Source organism: Poecilia reticulata, linkage group LG9 (genome assembly GCF_000633615.1).
Source record: "Poecilia reticulata strain Guanapo linkage group LG9, Guppy_female_1.0+MT, whole genome shotgun sequence".
Lineage (NCBI taxonomy): Eukaryota > Metazoa > Chordata > Actinopteri > Cyprinodontiformes > Poeciliidae > Poecilia > Poecilia reticulata.
In genome coordinates this window covers 6,279,161-6,296,873 of record NC_024339.1, presented here as the reverse complement: position 1 = coordinate 6,296,873, position 17,713 = coordinate 6,279,161, and the positions used below count along the sequence as shown (strand labels likewise).

Genomic DNA, 17,713 nt, shown 5'->3' with positions numbered 1-17,713 from the left:
ATAAATAAATATTCTAAACTTCTTCAGTCTTTGAAATGAATTTAATTTTCACAGAGTATTTTTTGCTAAAATCCCAGGTTGTAATCCCGACCAGAACACTCTCTTTTCTACGCCAATCGACTAAACAAGGTGAAACTCACCAAAACTTTGTCAAAGTTTTACCTTTCCCTGGAGCTTTGTGTGACTTTATGTAAGACATTCAGTGTAATTGCTGTGACAGGATTTTAGTTTTTAGTTCTGCTGCTGAAAATCGCGGGAATTTTTTCCCCCCCAGATTTTTGTTGTTGTTTTCTAACACCAATTATCTCAATAAAATATCCAGATGGAGCAATTTAGTGAAGTTGCATATTTCCACAGAGTTTGAATCAATAGTTTTTGATTTTGACTTCTTTTTTGACTCACATTCTGGATTTATTTAAGTGTGCTGCAATTCTTTTCCCCAGATCACAGCAGCCATACTCAAAGGAGTTTAATTATTGTATTTGCAAACAATTTCATATATTCCCACTGTTAAAGCTGGGATTTAATAAACTGGCTGGCAGTATTACGTGTATTTTAATACTTACTTGTGTTCAAAGTTGTGAAAATCTTGCAGGAAATAAAATAAACACAGGCAACTGAAGGATCTGGTAAAATCAAAGATTCAGGGAGAAAAAAATGTTCCAGATAATATTGATGAAAAAAACCAATATACCAAATTATTAATGACCCCTTATATTTTGTCAGTTTAAATACATGGCAACGGCCCAAAAAGACTCGACATAATCCTCTCTGGTGGTAAATTACTAACTGCGAATGAAATTTGCAGCGAACGTCTCGCCTGTTTTAAAGTTAAGAGTGCGAGCTGCTTTTCTGGAACAGAAAAATACGTTTTCTTCACCAGGCAGCGGGTCGATAAATATGTAAATATATGTGAAGGCAGACTTTGGGGGCAGAGTACTTCATTGCTTTTCATGTGCCCTCCTTATTATTAAAATGCAAATGACTGTGAGCAAAAAATGCACATGGAGATGAGCTTGCGCCCGTCAGCTTCTCAGGTTTCTTGGTGTGTGAGAGTCAGCCTTGGTCAGTAAATCAAACTCAAAAAGAAAACAATGCCAAAAACTATTAATATAAAATAACAATGATTCTCCTGCAGGGCTAAAAAATGAGTCAAAGGATCTTTTGTGTTACATTAATATCCTGTTTTATTCCTTAATTTTCTCCTTAAGTTGGACCTCGACTTGGGTCGACATCAGCCAGCTGGCAGTAAAGTTCTGACTGAACAGAAACAAAAGAGCTCGGTTAAATTGGTTGGTTTGATGGAGTCGGCCCAGATTCCAAACACACATTTTTAACGGGGTTTGGTTTGAGGCCACTCCAGGAATTGATGTAATCTTGCTTTAGCCATTCCAAAACCAGTCTAGGTGTTCATCTGGAGTCATTGTGGCTGCGATAAATATCCTGTTGGACTGCCCAATTTTTAACAGCTCAGTTGTTAAAACTTACCTGATAGTTCATACCTCGACATATCCAGACAGTTTTTCTTGCCCTCTTTAGTTCAGGTATTTAGGTGTAAAACTTTTTTTCAGAAGACAAGGTGTTTGGTTTGTCCCCATTGGTAGCTGTCGTGCTTGACAGTGTAGACTTTTTTTGTTTGCTGCCTTCTTAGGCCACAGAGATGAACTTTTCATCACCTTCTGCTTCTCAAAGATGCAACAAAACCTGCTTTGGAATAACACAACAGACTATAAATAGCTAATGATGCATGAATTATTTATGGAAAATTTACCTCCAAGGCAGATGACCACATATATGCCCAGAATACATGGATTAGTTCTCATACCTGTTGTTGTATGGTTATTCTATGTTTGATGAAGCCTATTCAAATGTTCCACACTACAAAATAAGTAATACAAGCACGAATGATTAGTGCTGATATCGTATCGGGTCAGTATTAGTATCGGCCAGTATACAAAGCTGCGATATCTGTATCATATCGGAAGTGAAAAAGTTGTATTGGAACACCCCTAGAAAAGAAATGGTTCAAACGCTGGGACAAGTATCTGTAAACATCCCATCATGTGAGTAAGACTAAAGTTCAGAGTAAAACTCTATAAAGACATTATTTACCTTTTTTTAATGTTATCCAGTTACATGTTCTGTGTTTAGAGCTCACTCTGAAATCCGCTCCACCTTTTGTGGTGTCCAGGAAAAACATATCCTTTATGAATGACACTGGGAGCTGAATTTCATTTTGCCTTCTCAGGCTGTAAAGGTCTGCTCCTCGCCTGACCTTCCTGGAACTGCTCGGCTCCACACCATCAGAAAACATCCCCTCTATCGCCTCTGACAACAGTCTCTGCGCTAGTGTGTGTGTGTGCGTGTGTGGGGGAGTGTGTGTGTTTATATGTATGTATGTATGTGAGAAATACTGAATACTGTGTGCTGGGACGCAGAGCTTCAGGAGAGCGGCACGTCCCGAGATAGTATGGAATAAGCGATGCTGACATTTCCGTATCGTAATTGGAGAGTGGGGATGATTTTTGAAAGGGGGGAAAAACGTCCATCGGAGACCAATGTAGATAAAATCTGTGAAGGACTCATGAGGACGCTGATGTAAATATGAAAAATACTTCCACTTAGGCCTTGGAGTTGACGTCTATAAATCTTTTTTTTTTTGTGATTTCCCTAAAGACCCTGGTCATAATTAAAATCTCCTTTCTGACGATCGAACTGATCTGACCTAGCAACAGATTCTGGATCAGTGAGTGTCAGCGGGAGACCTGTGTGAGAACAGGCCTCCCCTGCGATGCTTTCTGGGTTTAGACTTAATGAACTAATCAATAGAATGGCTCATCGGGAGCTGAATACATTACTGTAATTGTTCCCAATGGCCTGGTGGCATTGCTCGATGGTACAGGTGCCTATCAGGTTCAGCATTTGGCTCTAATCCACATTTGGCTCTAAAACACTTTTTCCTTAAGGAAACATCTATAAAATGTTAATTATTTTAATAGCATACAGGTTTGTTTGTCAATGAGTCACAGAAATTGTTTTCTTTTATATTAATGTTATATGACTTGAAGTCAACAGGGAAAAAAGAACATTGCGAATGATTTTTAAAGTGAAAAGTTTGCCAAAGCATATGTTTAACTCTTTTAGGACCTTTTGGTCATGTCTCTGAAATTATGTCACCTGTGTGAGTTTTGCGGTTTTCGCTTAAGCTGTCTGCTTTAGTGATTTTGGTGTTGAACTCATGAACGTAAGATGATTGTTTTTTCTGACTCCTGTAAGGTTGGTAACAGAGGTTAACAGCTAACTCTGCGTAAGGGTCGGGTAACTGTGGGTCTTCCATGTTATTTTAGCGTTTGTATCATAATATGCTATTTTCTACGGTTTTAAAAATCAAAAGTTGTACTACTGGGATTCACTGATCCGACATTAACAGCTTATTTTCAGTCTCGCCCGAGAAATGGCCTGAAGTTCTGAAAGGACGTTAGCCTGTTACACTAGCGATTAGCCTGGTTAGCATAACCAACAGTCAATATCAGTCTTTGTGTGTATTCCCTCCAGAATGTAGATTTTACTTTATCATTGGCACTGACAAAAGACCCAAACCAGAATGTTCCATAAAGCTGAAGCTCAAAATGATTAAAAAAAGAACAACTTTGCTGTCAGTCATTTAGCTATTTGGTGTACCAAAGACAGGCCGTTAGCCTCCGCACCATTTTTTGACAAAAGCAGATCTGTTTGCACTAAAGTCTGTTTTTGAGTATAAGTAATTCAATTCATTTCAAAAATACTTTATCCCCAAAAAGGGAAATGAAATGTTGTCAAAACTCACATTATTCACATTTCTTCAAAGAGTAGTGGATGGTGACGCACTGGGCAGGATGGATCTCCTGTAGCAGTCAACGTTTCAACAAATCTGAAGAGGCTCCTGACTGAAGACTGTTGCTATTTGACAGTCTCATGACTCTTATGTCACGCTAGCAATATTTTTACAGCAACTTGTCCTGGATGATACCATCAGTTGTTGGTAGAACTGCTAATCCAGCTCATTTGCTTTTGCCGCTCCTCTTTAAATCTGTCTGGCCGGATGGTTAGAGATGCTGAAGCCTCGTTTCCAACTTTTCTGGGATTTGGGGTCGTAGTTCAGGTATTATTCAAGCTAACCAGCTGGTCCTAGTTCTAAAAACACCTCGTTGCCACAGTTACACATCATAACAACGGTCCAAAGGTTAAAAAAAAGAGTAAGAGAAGACATTCTCCAAGCTGCAGAGCATCCGAAACCAGAGGGAGTAATTATCCAGACATGGCATGCCTCATACAAATATAAAAAAAATAACTAAAGTCTACAAAAAGAACAAATCAGAAGTAATATAACAGTGCTACGTCAACCTGCTGCTACCATGTTTTTAGATTTCCTCTCGGTCGCAGTCATGTGATGGAATGAATATTGTCACCTCCTATTCTTTTGAAGGCTGTTTTCGTGCCTCTGTTGTGACTTTGTGTTTGATGTTCAGAGGCTGCACACCGGCACTTTTAGATGCTGATTGGTTGGAAGGGGCGCCTGCTCGCTCAGATCTCCATTTTCTGTCTTTGGGCATTTCGATTGTCATCAAGAATACACAGCCCAACTCGGTCAAAGTTGTTACATTCCTGCACTTTTGGCAGTGAGCGCTACTTAATGAATGACTGCCCGCAAATTGGATAGCTGATTGGTTTTCTCCCTCTGTTTAATTATCACAGAGTAAAATAGACTAGTAAACAATGTTTATAAGAACTCAGTATTTACTTGTTACTCCTACGCTATTAACCAGGGAGTGAGTGTCCTTAATTAGACATTTCCACCCACACTGTCAACTTCCAGGCGACTGAACTGGCAGCCATTAACTGCACTCCATTTTTTTATTTATTTATTTTTTTGCAGCAGCTTCCCACTGTGGGTAAAAATACATGAACCTTTGGAAGGTAAATACATCGTTTCTGTAAGTTGTTGGGACCGTTTGCTGTTGCGTTTCTGTGAAGACGCTTTGAACGATTTGTACGAGCCTTGCTTTGTTGCCAAAGCTGCGATGACGAGAGCCCGCCGAGTGAAGGCAACTCCACAGAGAGCCGCTTTGATCTCGCTTCTTGTGAAAGTAAATGCGATATCTGTCCCAAAACGAGTCACTGAAGCCATGTTTAGAGAGAGCGAGCACGTAACGATGACTTTTGAAACACTCCAGCCCAGGAGTCGGGTGGTTTCGTGTTTTTGCCGATTCTCTTTGACTGACTTAAATGAGACGTAAGAGTCTCAATCACGAGTTGATTTTAGAGGCAGCCTAAATCTTACTTGCTGCTGTCATTTATTTCAGTGAATGCAGAATAGACTAAATTCAACCGGGGTTAAAAAGAAAGTTGTTTTATTTTGTTATAGTTTAGTTTTTTGTCGTAACTTTTTGTTTTATCTAATTCGACAAGTTTTAATTAGTTTTGAAGAGTGTGTTTGCTGGTTTTTAGTATTATATAATTATTGTTTGGTTTCAGTTTAGTATTTTTTTTGCTAAAGTAGTTTTCGTCATACTTTGGTTTATTTTTAGATGCAGAAATCAAAAAGGTCAAAGCATTACATTGTGATCATATACATTTATTGAATAATGAATGCTCAACCGGGAAAAAAAATGTATAATTGTTGAACAACCAACTGACTGGGGTTTTCTCCCAATTTTCACTGTCGCCATTTTGTGGACTAGCGTAAGCGCCACCAGCAGGAGCATGGGTGTGCCATAATTTGACAACAATTGATGTAAACTGCATGTGTGTGTGTGCGGGGGCAGGGGATAAATTTCACATCAGCTCAAAAGGCTCTAATAAATGGATTCATAATGACACGTCGTGACAATGGTTTTAAACCTTCATGAAAACTCCTTCATCTTCATGACAGGTGTCATGTCATGTTTAGGACAGAGTCATGTCCTAAACATGACTCTGTCCTAACACTTTATTTGACACCCTGTCAAATAAAGTGTTACCGATGTTTATAATGGGATGTAGAAACAATTCTCAATTTTTTTACAACCTTATGACCAACAGGTCTTACAACTCCTTTATGCAGAGATCCATCTGAATTTTTTTGTCTGATTTTCAGTCCCTAGTTTTTTTAAACTTTTGATCTGTAAATACTAGTTTTGGATAAATCAGAATTGTCTTTTAGAACAGCCAACTAAAAACAGCCTACATTGTAAGACTATGTTGTAATCAGTTTTCCTGCCATATGCGTTGTGGCAACTTGCGTGTAACCAAATAAGTGCAGAGTTTACTTTTTTGTCTTTGTAGCATATTAAACGTGCGGTCAGCAGGGCTGTGGCATTAATGAACCACAGGCTTCATCTGTGTGTACTCTTCAGAGAGTTTTGTTTGTTATCTTAGATATGCAATTAAGCTACCTTAGATTATGCTCATAACAGCTACGCCGCAGTGACTGCCAGCTGTCTCGGGTATGATAACTCACAAACAGCGACAGGAAGAAAATTAACAGTCCTGAGACACCTGAGGGAGGTCAGCCGTGACTGCTGCCAGTGATACGGCCAAATGAAACCTCCCACCAGGTGCCACACAGTTGATGACAAGAGAGAGGTCGGCTCTTCTTAGCAGCTCTCTATATTCTGCTTTAGCGGCTTTTCTGGAGCCACAGCTCTGAATAATTCAACGGAGCAGAAGAGGACTGTTGGGGCAGAAGAGGAGTTATGGGTTGAAGATGAAACTCAAGGCTCAAGTACCAGAAAATGCACTTTTTTTGATGTCAGAATTGCCTCGAGTGGCATGTTCAAAGGGTTCAGCTCATGGCAAAGATTTGTGCTATAAGGGTTGGAGTCATTGTGTTGAAATGTATGGCAGAATAAGCAGAAGGGTCTGTTTGTGGAATACTGCCCCTTTTTCCTTTATCGACACCAACGTCTTTATGAGCGTCTGGCTTTAGTCTAGTTTAATATGTCTAGAATGACAGCACAAATATTTAACTTTACCGACAGGAGCACATTTGGCACCGGTTGTGTTATTATTTGATTTCAGGTGATATTCGTTTGCTCATTAAGAGCAATTGCTGTAAAGTCAACAACTCAATGCAATTTATCGTTCGCTGAGGCCACAAGATGCAGAGTCTGACACAATGCAGTTGGGTGGATTTAACTTAAGATTTTTCATTTTACCAACGGGGATAGTAAGCCGACCCTGACAGTGTTGCATTATGACTAGGGAAGGCAAGACGAGTTGAGCAACAATACGATTCAAAATGCTTAGCATGATGAAATCATAAAACAATTTTTAAAAAAAGCCAAGAACATTACATAACACTGGTAAAATAAAGGAACTAAATTAAAGGTTGCAATAAAGATTGCAATTAATGATGTTTCAGTTATTATTGATCAAAGGTACTGCTAAACAAAAGGGTTTTTAGCCTTGATTTAAAGGAACTCAGCGTTCCAGCACTTTTGCAGCTTTCTGGAAGTTTGTTCTAGATTAAAAGAACATAAAAGCTGAATGCTGCTTCTCCATGTTTGGTTCTGACTCTGGGGATGCAGAAGCAGAACCAGAACCAGAAGACCAGAGTGGTCTGGAAGGTTGATACGACATATTTTCATATCAACGGGTTTGTAGAACTGGGTATTTTTCTCTAGGTTGGTATATTGATTGAGACCAGCATTGACGCCAGACTTGGTACCGGACTGTACAAAACCAGAATGTTCTCAGTAAAGAAGATGACAAATTCATTGCAAGTCCTCACAGTGTGAAGTTTGGATGGCACAGTTACAGGAGGATTTGTTAATCTCTCAACCGTGGCTAAACATGACTACTGATAATAGTTTGCTGTTACTATTTACCAAGTTTTGTTATTGATTTCAGAAGAGAACGATTCTGTTGCATGCTTCCCTTGTAATTTATATGTATGATGCCTCTCTACCATAATAAGAAGTAAACTGGAGTATGGAACTGAATTAGATTTGTACTTTGTGCATCTCACAGAGTACATTAAAATAACATTTGTTGTGAGTTAGCAATAAGCAAACTGAAATAAATTATGTCATTTGTGGGGTTTTAAAAAATATATTTTTTACAAGTTTGACATTAATAAAACTGTGTGCAAAAAATGTAACTTTTGACAAAATCTGGTGGTTACAACATATTTTTTTTTCTTTAGCCTGGCTAAAGAATGTTAATTCACATGAATCAATGTAAAAGAGATGATACACACGAATCCCGTTGAGATTTAAATACATGTTGAATTCAAAGCGTTTACATTTATGGGCCTTCTTGTTCAACAGTGTCGTTTTTATTTGTTTTCAGGTGTCCCTGGTTGATGAAGGTAATCTCTCCCGCTGTGCCCCTCTACAATGGCCTGGTCTTCCTCTTCGTCTTGGCCAACTTCAGCATGGCAACCTTCATGGACCCTGGTATTTACCCCCGAGGTTTGTGCTTAACTCACACACCTGACCTGACTTCCTCCCACATTCATCATTCAAATCTCCGATAGCCACCTGCACTGCTGCAGATGAAAACGAGCGTTTCCATCCCCGCTAGTCCTTGAGGAGAAAAGTTTATCGGGGGCCACATTTATCAAAGCGCTGAGCCGCGGTACACGGTGTATCACGGCAATGTGCTCAGAAATGATAAGGACCTCTCAGGGGGAGGTTATCATTTTCCTCTTCACAAAGGGGGAATAATCAGCAGGTTGTAAAGGCTGTTCCCGTCTCTTCCTGTCACATTCTGTTGGCAGCCCAAATTAAATCATAATAATTAAAACGCTAGCACGTAAAACTCTCAACAAAAAAAAAATCTAGTCTACATTGTCAAAGTGTGTGTGAAAGCTTGATAGCATGAGCGTCTTCCAAATGTTCAACTTTTTTATTTTTTGTGCATTTTTATTGCCTTTGGGGGGAAAAGCATCTTTTGGATTGAAAATGGTTTCCAGGACACTTTAAATAGCTTCAGTGTGAAAAGATTTATTTCGACTCTTGTTAATCATTCAGATGAAGGCTGACTTTTCTGATTTAAATTGAGAAATGAGAAAAGTCAGCCTTTTCTGAAAAGTCAGCCACCTGTTTCTATTACACCTGTAATAGAAACAGGTGTAATAGCCTGTTTCTATTACACCCTGTGGTGATTAAGAAAAAGTATTTCTACTTAATTCAAGATAATGTTTCAAGTAAAGTTGCAATGACATATAAAATTGTATATATAAAGATGTTTATTAACAGTTGTTAAAGCAACAACTTTCCTCAGATCTGTGTATGAATTCAATCCATTTTTTATTTTTTATTTTTTTTTAAAACCTTATGTCTCTGCTACACTCACAGCATCCTCCCAGCAAAAACGGCAAAGTTACCAGGCAGTAAATGGCAAGAGAGCGTTTGCAAATGTTTATACAGAATATCTCCTAAAATAAAGCTCAAGTAAAAACTCTGCTTTACTTAAGCATTGGCCAGTTATAGGTATCAAGGTAAAGCGAGGTTTTGAAAAGTCACAGCTTCAAAAAAGCTCAAATGTTCCCTGCTTCCATTCTTGTTGTTTTAATGTTTTCAATCAGACACCAGAGAAAAGATTGTTCATTCTTCCGCTGAGCAGAGCACGTAGTTTACCGTCATGCTCCCTCATTCCCACCTACTGCTGGTGAGCTGCAGGTCTGGCTTACAAGACGGATAAATCCATCTGTTTCTACATTTTTCCCCTTCTGAAAAACGGTGAATCATTTTGGTGAAAGTGTAACACTGTCTCGAGGCCAGAGTTATGAGCAATGAGTCACATGTCTTTAAAACAGCTAACTGCAGGCTACCTAGCTACAGCATAGCTGATTAACTAGTAAATATCTGCTCGTTGTACATCTGTTACAGCAGAAATATTTAGTGTTTTACTCAAAAAGCCCTGGCAAAGATTAAAATATATATTTTAATCTGACTTTTTTTTTTTAATTGTCTCCCGCAGGAGATGTACTACCAGCCACGCATCATTTCATACACTGAGGGATATTTTGTACCTTCTTTGATAATCCGTGATTTAGATTTTTTTTTCCCTATAATTTGTTTGCAGTTTGCTCCTGTGTTGGGAAGTGTAGTTGTATCCAGTAAATAAACTAACAGGAAGTTGCTTATTTTAGTTAGATCAATGTTTCTGGATGTGAGTCATCTGGCCCACACCAGAATCAGACCCGCATTAATTTGAGATAAGGTGTAATATGAAGTTTCCATCAAATAATATACATTCAAACTACATTTTACTTGGCATTTGGGAGACAAAACAAACAGTTGGGTACAAAATGAGGGTTCAGGTTTGTGAAGGGGAATCAGCTGAAAGAATTAATTAACTCTTTACTAAAATTAACTTTTAAAACAGAAATCTATTTTGTGTTTTTAGCTTCTCTGTTATCAAAGCAGTTTCTAATAAAACCAACATAGACCTTAGGGAAGAAACAATTTCTACATGAAATAAAAATTAAACAACATAACAAGCTTAATAATGAGACAGAATAATTGGAATATGAATGATACTGTTAATAAACTCCCTGAGCTACGAATAAATAGGAAAGGCTCTGTCAGTAAGGAGCTAGCTAGTTGGCTAGCTAGCTGCTTACTGACTAGCTACTCAGTAGTTGGCTAGCTAGTTGCTAGCCAACTACAGCAAACAAATGTGCAACACAAGCGATAAAGAGGGAAATTACAGCATTTATACATACAGGATGCTATTTGTTGCTAATAGGTTTGTCATCTTTTAAGAGGATGAATTTACCTCATTTCATGTCAGTTGACTCATGTTTTCCAGAGATAATCAACTGAAGCTGCTGCTTCAGCTGAAATTCACATGAGCAATATTTCATCGGCTGCTGCTTAAAAATCCTCAAAAACGCACAACCTAAACCATACACTGAACCTAATTCGTAGTTGTTAGGCTCAGACTTTACATGTATGCAAATGCAGTTTAGATAAATTAAGACAGTTACTCATGATATTTAAAATTTAGTTATACAAATAAACACATTTTGCATAATAAGGTGGAAAAAACGAAGCACTATGAAACCCCAAATATTGTCCATCCATCCATCTTCTTTACACCCTTGTCCCTCAGTGGGGTCGGGAGGGTTGCTGGTGCCCATATCCAGCTAACATTCCGGGCGAGAGGCGGGGTCACCCTGGACAGGTCGCCAGTCTGTCACAGGGCAACACAGAGACACACAGAACACACAACCATGCACACACACACTCACACCTAGGGGCAATTTAGACAGGCCAATTAACCTGACAGTCATGTTTTTGGACTGTGGGAGGAAACCGGAGTACCTGGAGAAACTCGCGCATGCACAGGGAGAACATGCAAACTCCATTGTGTTTGACTGAAAAAACGCTGTAAAGTCTTTGTAAATGTAAATGGGCCATTATTTTTGCCTATTTGCATTAAAATTTGTAGAAGAGAAGCAGAGAGAGAAGATGCTCTCTCCCTGTTAAAATCTATTTAAATCGACTTGAGAGCCATTATAACACAGCTAATCTCTTTCTGTGGAGCTGCTTATTTCAGTGCTCTGCTTTTGTTTCGCTCCCCCCCTCCCCTCTCCTCCCCTCTCTCTCTCTCTCTCGCTTTTATTTTACTTGCCTTGGTCCGCTTTTTGCCACAGAATCTACCTAGCTCTCCCCGCAGTTTTTAACTGCGGGGAGAGCTTGTACTGTCCAACCTTGTACTGTGAAATTATTTTCTCAAGTTCAGGCTCCAGTTGAATGTACCCTTTGATCAGGTGAAAGACTTTTTTTTTTCCTATTTTCTACTGCAGCTAGAAAATAAACACTTTGTGCTTTCAGTCACAAGGTTAGGTTTTACATAAACGGAACCAAAAAAAAAAAAAAAATGCAATAAAAAAACGATTGAAGGTTTTAGTTACCATTCTCAGCAAAGAGTGAAACGAATTCGTGGAGAACTCGCACGCAGAAAAATAAAGCCAAGTTATTCACTCTTGTACATGAGTCACAACATTCCCATTAATCTGTGTTAATGTTCGCAGCAGACTGAATAGGTCACGTCCACAGAAACGTTCGCTTCTCTCGGTGTGTTTGCGCTCGCCGGAGGCAGCCGACAGCAGGGACGAGCTTTATTTAAGGTGCTTCCCCGTTGTCCCCGTCAGATGGAATCATAAATCAAAACCGTGCGTCTTTCCGTACGTCTGCATTCGTCACACATGAGTGAGCTAAATGATTTTCCTCCTGATCCGTCACAGGCATCTCTACACTCTTGATAACGCTTGATAGCGTGTGTGTGTGTGTGTGTGTTTGTGTGTGTCTCGTAGCTGACGAGGATGAGGACAAGGACGACGATTTCCGGGCGCCGCTTTACAAAAACGTGGAGATCAAAGGCATTCAGGTCCGGATGAAGTGGTGCGCCACCTGCCACTTCTACAGGCCGCCCCGCTGCTCACACTGCAGCGTCTGCGACAACTGTGTGGAGGTGTGTATGCGGGGACACGTGCAGCCTAAACGTGTGCCAAGGTTAGACTGGAAGTTAGACTAATAATAGCATTTGTATCACAAATATCAGAAACGACTGATTCAGCAGCCCTGTGAAACATAACGCTTGTTTTCACCTAAAACGTGTTTGGAGATTGGTTTATCTTGCAAGAACACAAAGAAATTGGCAAGAGAGCAGCTGTAAGTGACCATAGCTGCCGGCATGAATAGAAGCTCTTGGCCATTTCATCCACATAACGGTGCTATCAGCATCTGCTTTTAAAATCCTATCTTGCTGTTGCACCAAATAAATAAATTCAGAGAGATATCCACATCTACTCAGCGTATCAGAACGTCACACATTCTTTTGGGTTTGGTAGATGGAATTTCTAATCATTAAATTCAGAGAAATGTTTGAATATTTGCCAAAAGAATGTCCCAGCCACATGTTTACTTACACTATATAGATTGACACATAATTTTTCCTCACTGTCTCACATTGAAGTAAATGGCTAAATTGTTTGATTTGAGAGGCTTTTCTTTTATCTGTTAAAGGGGAAGTATTATGTCACGACAAGTTATTCTCTCACCAAAAACATACCTGGAGCATTGCCTCGATTCTTTCATGCATGTTTGAGAAATCCTTTCGTCTCCCTTGGCAACCATTCAGCTGTGCAAAACACCTAGGTGGACCTAGCTCCACCTTAAAGGACCAAGCTCCTCCTCCAAGCTACGGTTTCCAAGCACCTCACAGAGCAGCCCTACCTCATGATTCCCTCACTCAGTCCTTCAGACTAGCCATCAGTAATTAGCAAACAAATGGTGGAACTGAGCATTTGCTGAGCTCATTATAGAAGCTACTTCTCAGTGAAACGCTGGTAAAAACTTTAAAGGGTTAACAGAGGAGCGACGCTTTGATGACTTCCTGAAGTCGGAGTTTTAAAGAAACATGTTCAAAATACACTGAATTTTTAGAACAATTGGAGGTAAAATAGTTCCTTGACTGATCTATAAAATGACACTATATGCATGAAAAATACAACCTACTGCTCCTTTAAGATTATGAAGTTACATAAATTTCAATAGTATTTTGGCAGAGTTGCCTTTTGACTTGAGTCGCATATTTTGTGTGTATTTCTACAAGCGTCTTACAGTATCTTCCTCTGCTCTTCTCAGGATTTCGACCATCACTGTCCCTGGGTGAATAACTGCATCGGTCGGAGGAACTACCGTTACTTCTTCCTCTTCTTGCTGTCGTTGAGCGTTCACATGGTGGGAGTCTTCTCCTTCGGCCTCATATTTGTCCTCCACCACAGAGAAAAGCTGGGAGGACTTCACACCACTGTCACGTATCCTTTTACTGCCGCAGTGATAAACTGTAGTATATAGAGTTTTAAAAAAATCCCCTCCTATATAAATCGATAACGGCCGCTGAGCAGAATTTCTACGTTTCGCCTTGACTTGTGCGCACCAGCATGGTGGTGATGTGCATAGCGGGGCTGTTCTTCATCCCGGTTATGGGCCTCACGGGCTTCCACATGGTGCTCGTAGCTCGGGGTCGAGCGACTAATGAACAGGTGAGGGGCGCTGATGAACGGCCCTTTTAATGAAATCCACACACGCTCGTTCTTCTGATCGTTCTCCTCCGTCTGTAAATATTCGCGTGCGTGTTTTGTGCGACCTTATGACGCATTGTGCCTCCTCAGGTGACGGGCAAGTTTCGTGGGGGAGTAAATCCATTCACCAAGGGTTGCTGTGGCAACGTGGAGTACGTCTTATGCAGTCCGCTGGCGCCCAGGTAACATGCTATGCTCCAACGTGTGAGCGTACACACACACACACACACACACACGTCCATGCATTTTAACTTTTTTTCCCTCTTCCCCATGGACACCCGTGTGCAGCATGAGTCAGCACACGAATCCAGATGCGTGCATGTGCTGTGGCTGATGAAAAGCTCATGACATCCATGCTGTTTGCACAGACTGATCAGCCCCACCCAGTCACTGCAGTGACAAATACAGGCTGTGCATGGACTGAGCCGGTTGCAGCGGTGTCCTGCATGTATGTGGTTCTGTCTGACGGCAGCCAGCAGAACCCTGTGGGGTGAAAGGCAGATGGCTGAGAGATTTCACTCACTCTGCACAGAAACGGCCAAAGGGAAGCAGAGGCAGTTAGCATGATTTGTCGTCCAACAGAAGGTCCTTAAAGTGAGCAGATATTTGAAATCCACTTAAGATGCCCTCCGTTATCTGTAGCTGCTGTTTAAATGTTGCTTGGAAATTTTTGGATTTACACAAACGCTGGTTCAAATCAGGTTTAGTCTGATATGTACAGGAAACACTTTTTTCTTTTCTTTTCTTCCTTTTTTTTTTTTTTTTTTTACAAATCTGGTAGCCAGTCAGGGATGATGATTTAGTAATCTTGTATTTGTATTTGCTTGTATTTGATACCGACAATTCCAGTACAACCGGTAGCATTCATACTGCGTTTGAGCTTGTTGTGTCTAAAGCTCAGCACATGTCAGAAAAGCTGAGTCCTGAATGAAGAGCTTTTTTTGTGTTCACGTGCCGCCATTTTGTACAGGTACGTGTTCGACCCCAGGAAGAGGCCCCACGTCAAAATCCAGCCCCCGTTTATCCGACCGGACCTCTCTGACCGGCAGATCACCATCAAGGTCAGCGACAACGGCATGCACAGCACGATAACGAACTCCAAGGTGAGCAGCTTGCAGTTACCACTGAACTCCCCCCTCCAAAACCCTCGTCATCCCATCACTGAGTTATTAACTCCACATCCTCCGTCGTTGCCATACTTCCCCATTTTTAGACAATAGTCAAGTCCTTTATATCAGAGCATTTCCACGTGGCTGCCTCAGGACATCATTAGACTCTTCGACTTCAAAAACAAGTGACTCAGACAGGAGACAAAGAATCTGATTAGTAATGACTCAGAAATTTTGTTCTGTTTGTCTGGATTCAGTGCGTGGTTACAGTAAAAAAGAAAAGAAAAGGGGCAAACGTTTTGAATTTATGGTTTTGTATCTCAGTCAGACATCTTGCTTTTGTTGGTCGACAGCATGGAGGGAGATTTACTGACACATAATGATGCCAATTAAAGGAGCTCTTAAAGACAACATGTTCCGAGAATCTGTTTAAATGTCACCGCTTTTAAGTCGTTTCATAACACAAATACATAAATACAATTTTTTCTACAGCTTTATGGGATTTGCAAAAATATTTGTACGCCTTGAACTTTTTCTAAAATGTTGTCATGTAACACCCACAAACTGCTCCATCCAAACATGGCTAGCTCCCTAAGGAGGAGCAGTAATTCATAGAGGAACCAAACCACCGTTTACCAGGCTGCTGCTAACGGACTGCTAATAGGCTATCATGTTGACAGACTGATGCATCACTCGGGTTTAAATATTCACATTTAAATTCAAAAATAGTTTACTGATCAAAAAGAGAAATTAAATGTTGTTGTAACTCATTTAATAAAATAGTTATTTTTGTTTTAAATCACAAATCATCTCTTATCATCTCTGACTGGCAAACAGCTCGATCCTCCATTGGCGGCTAGCAGTAACCCCTGTAGATTTCACTCCTAACAGAGCTACGCAGGCATAAAGGTTGATTAACTAAATGTTTTTATGCTTTATTAGTTTCCACTTAAAAAAGAATGCATTTGAGTTATTGCTTCATGCAGCCGTCTGTGGTAGTTGCATTATTAGTGCATCCTTAGCAACAACAGATGGTCCTCTCAGTTATACGTGCCAATCCCCCCCACCTGTTCTGGATGCCTTTAACTCTCCCTCTCCTCCTCGTAGTCCAAAAGCAGCATCGACGGCCTGGACGGCAAAGAAACCCAGCCGCCGCTGCCCCCCAAAGCTGACAGGTACAACCAGCTGAAAGGCCAGCTGACGTCCAGCGAAGGTACGACACTCCTTTGCACTTCTACTACTCGTGATCCGATCCTGGTTCGTCTTTTCTGGTAGGGTTGCACCAAAAGACAACTTTCCCAAATTCCATCCGTAGATCACAAGTGTCCTAGTTCTTGGAGTTGGCTCTGGATAGTTCATATTTGTTCCAACAATCTTTGTTTGTTTTAGTGTCTGAGCCAAGGAACTGGCTTGATCTGTTTTGAAGAGACCAGCTCTGCACAGTGAATCAGCAGCAAATTTGTCGGAAAAAAAATGGAAAGAAATGAAGTGAATCACTGCCCTTTCTTTTGTGGGTTGTCCAAAAATGATTTCTTTAGCTAAAATGGTTGCATAAATCGGTGTGAATGCTACTGAGTAGGTAGAGTCCCATTCATCAGCATGAAGTGTCAGAGAAGGATAAAGCAACGTAAACAGCAGGTTAGCTACTGAAGATCCACAGTGTTGTGCTGCATTATGTCAGGGAGGGAACACGTTTTGATTAGCTACAGAGCACTACTGCCATCTGGTGGTGCTTTAAAGTGCTGCAGGTGTTTCTGAAGCGTGTCTGTTGAAAAAGGTCTAATCATTTTGTTAATTTTTCATTAAAGGGGTGATTCTACAGTCCCTGCTGGCTACAGCTCTCATGGACAAATTTTGACTTTGCTGACAGAATATAATTCAGTGGGGGAGAGGACAAAACATGCAAAAATTTAAACACTAATAAAATAGCTGAAAATATACTCATCTTCCTTTGTGTTAAAACAGCGTTGGGAATCCAGCGTTAACAGCGGACTACCAACAATCCTAGCAATCTTTTTTCCCGCTACTATAACATCTGGGTCTGGATGTTTATTTTAAAACCATTAGAATACCATACTTTGATAGTTGTCAACATGACATGCAAGAATGAACTTCAGAACCAGTCAAATCTTAATCATTGCAGTTGAAAGCTTATCCTTACTGCATTGCCTGTAAAATTTCAATGAAATAAAAAGCAGAGTACCCGGTGTAGAACCTTGGGGTACACCAACAGTACTGTCAACTATTTCAAATTGTCGTGTAAGCACACTTGTTTTCTATTACCTTTTATGCTTCTTTTTATTCATTATTAGAGCACAGAGAATGTCACTTGTATAAAAAAGAAAAGCAAAAAACAACTACTAAGGGTTTTTTTTGTATGTTTTGTTTATATAGAAAGCTCTCTTTCTGGAAAAACCCACCCTTCCACTCCAGCGATGTACAGATTCAAGCCATCCTTTGGCACAATGCCAAAAGTCCACTACCACACTGCTGGAGAGAAGGTAAGTAGAGATCTTTCCTTTTTTTGGCTCTGCACTATTAT

At 40.2% G+C, this 17,713-nt stretch overlaps 2 protein-coding genes across 2 annotated transcripts in view; one reads left to right on the top strand and one right to left on the bottom strand.

The window, feature by feature from the left end:
- The window catches only part of galnt9 (polypeptide N-acetylgalactosaminyltransferase 9), a 1,026,805-nt gene that overhangs the window by 797,100 nt on the left and 211,992 nt on the right, over positions 1 to 17,713 (bottom strand). The window lies entirely within an intron of this gene.
- zdhhc8b (zDHHC palmitoyltransferase 8b) overlaps positions 1 to 17,713 on the top strand; it is a 72,407-nt gene that overhangs the window by 49,682 nt on the left and 5,012 nt on the right. Inside the window, exons 2-9 of the mRNA XM_008417626.2 lie at positions 8,311 to 8,432; positions 12,290 to 12,447; positions 13,623 to 13,795; positions 13,921 to 14,023; positions 14,153 to 14,244; positions 15,033 to 15,165; positions 16,279 to 16,384; positions 17,566 to 17,672. Of these exons, the coding sequence (XP_008415848.1) occupies positions 8,311 to 8,432; positions 12,290 to 12,447; positions 13,623 to 13,795; positions 13,921 to 14,023; positions 14,153 to 14,244; positions 15,033 to 15,165; positions 16,279 to 16,384; positions 17,566 to 17,672 (994 nt within the window). The remainder of the gene's footprint in view (positions 1 to 8,310; positions 8,433 to 12,289; positions 12,448 to 13,622; positions 13,796 to 13,920; positions 14,024 to 14,152; positions 14,245 to 15,032; positions 15,166 to 16,278; positions 16,385 to 17,565; positions 17,673 to 17,713) is intronic.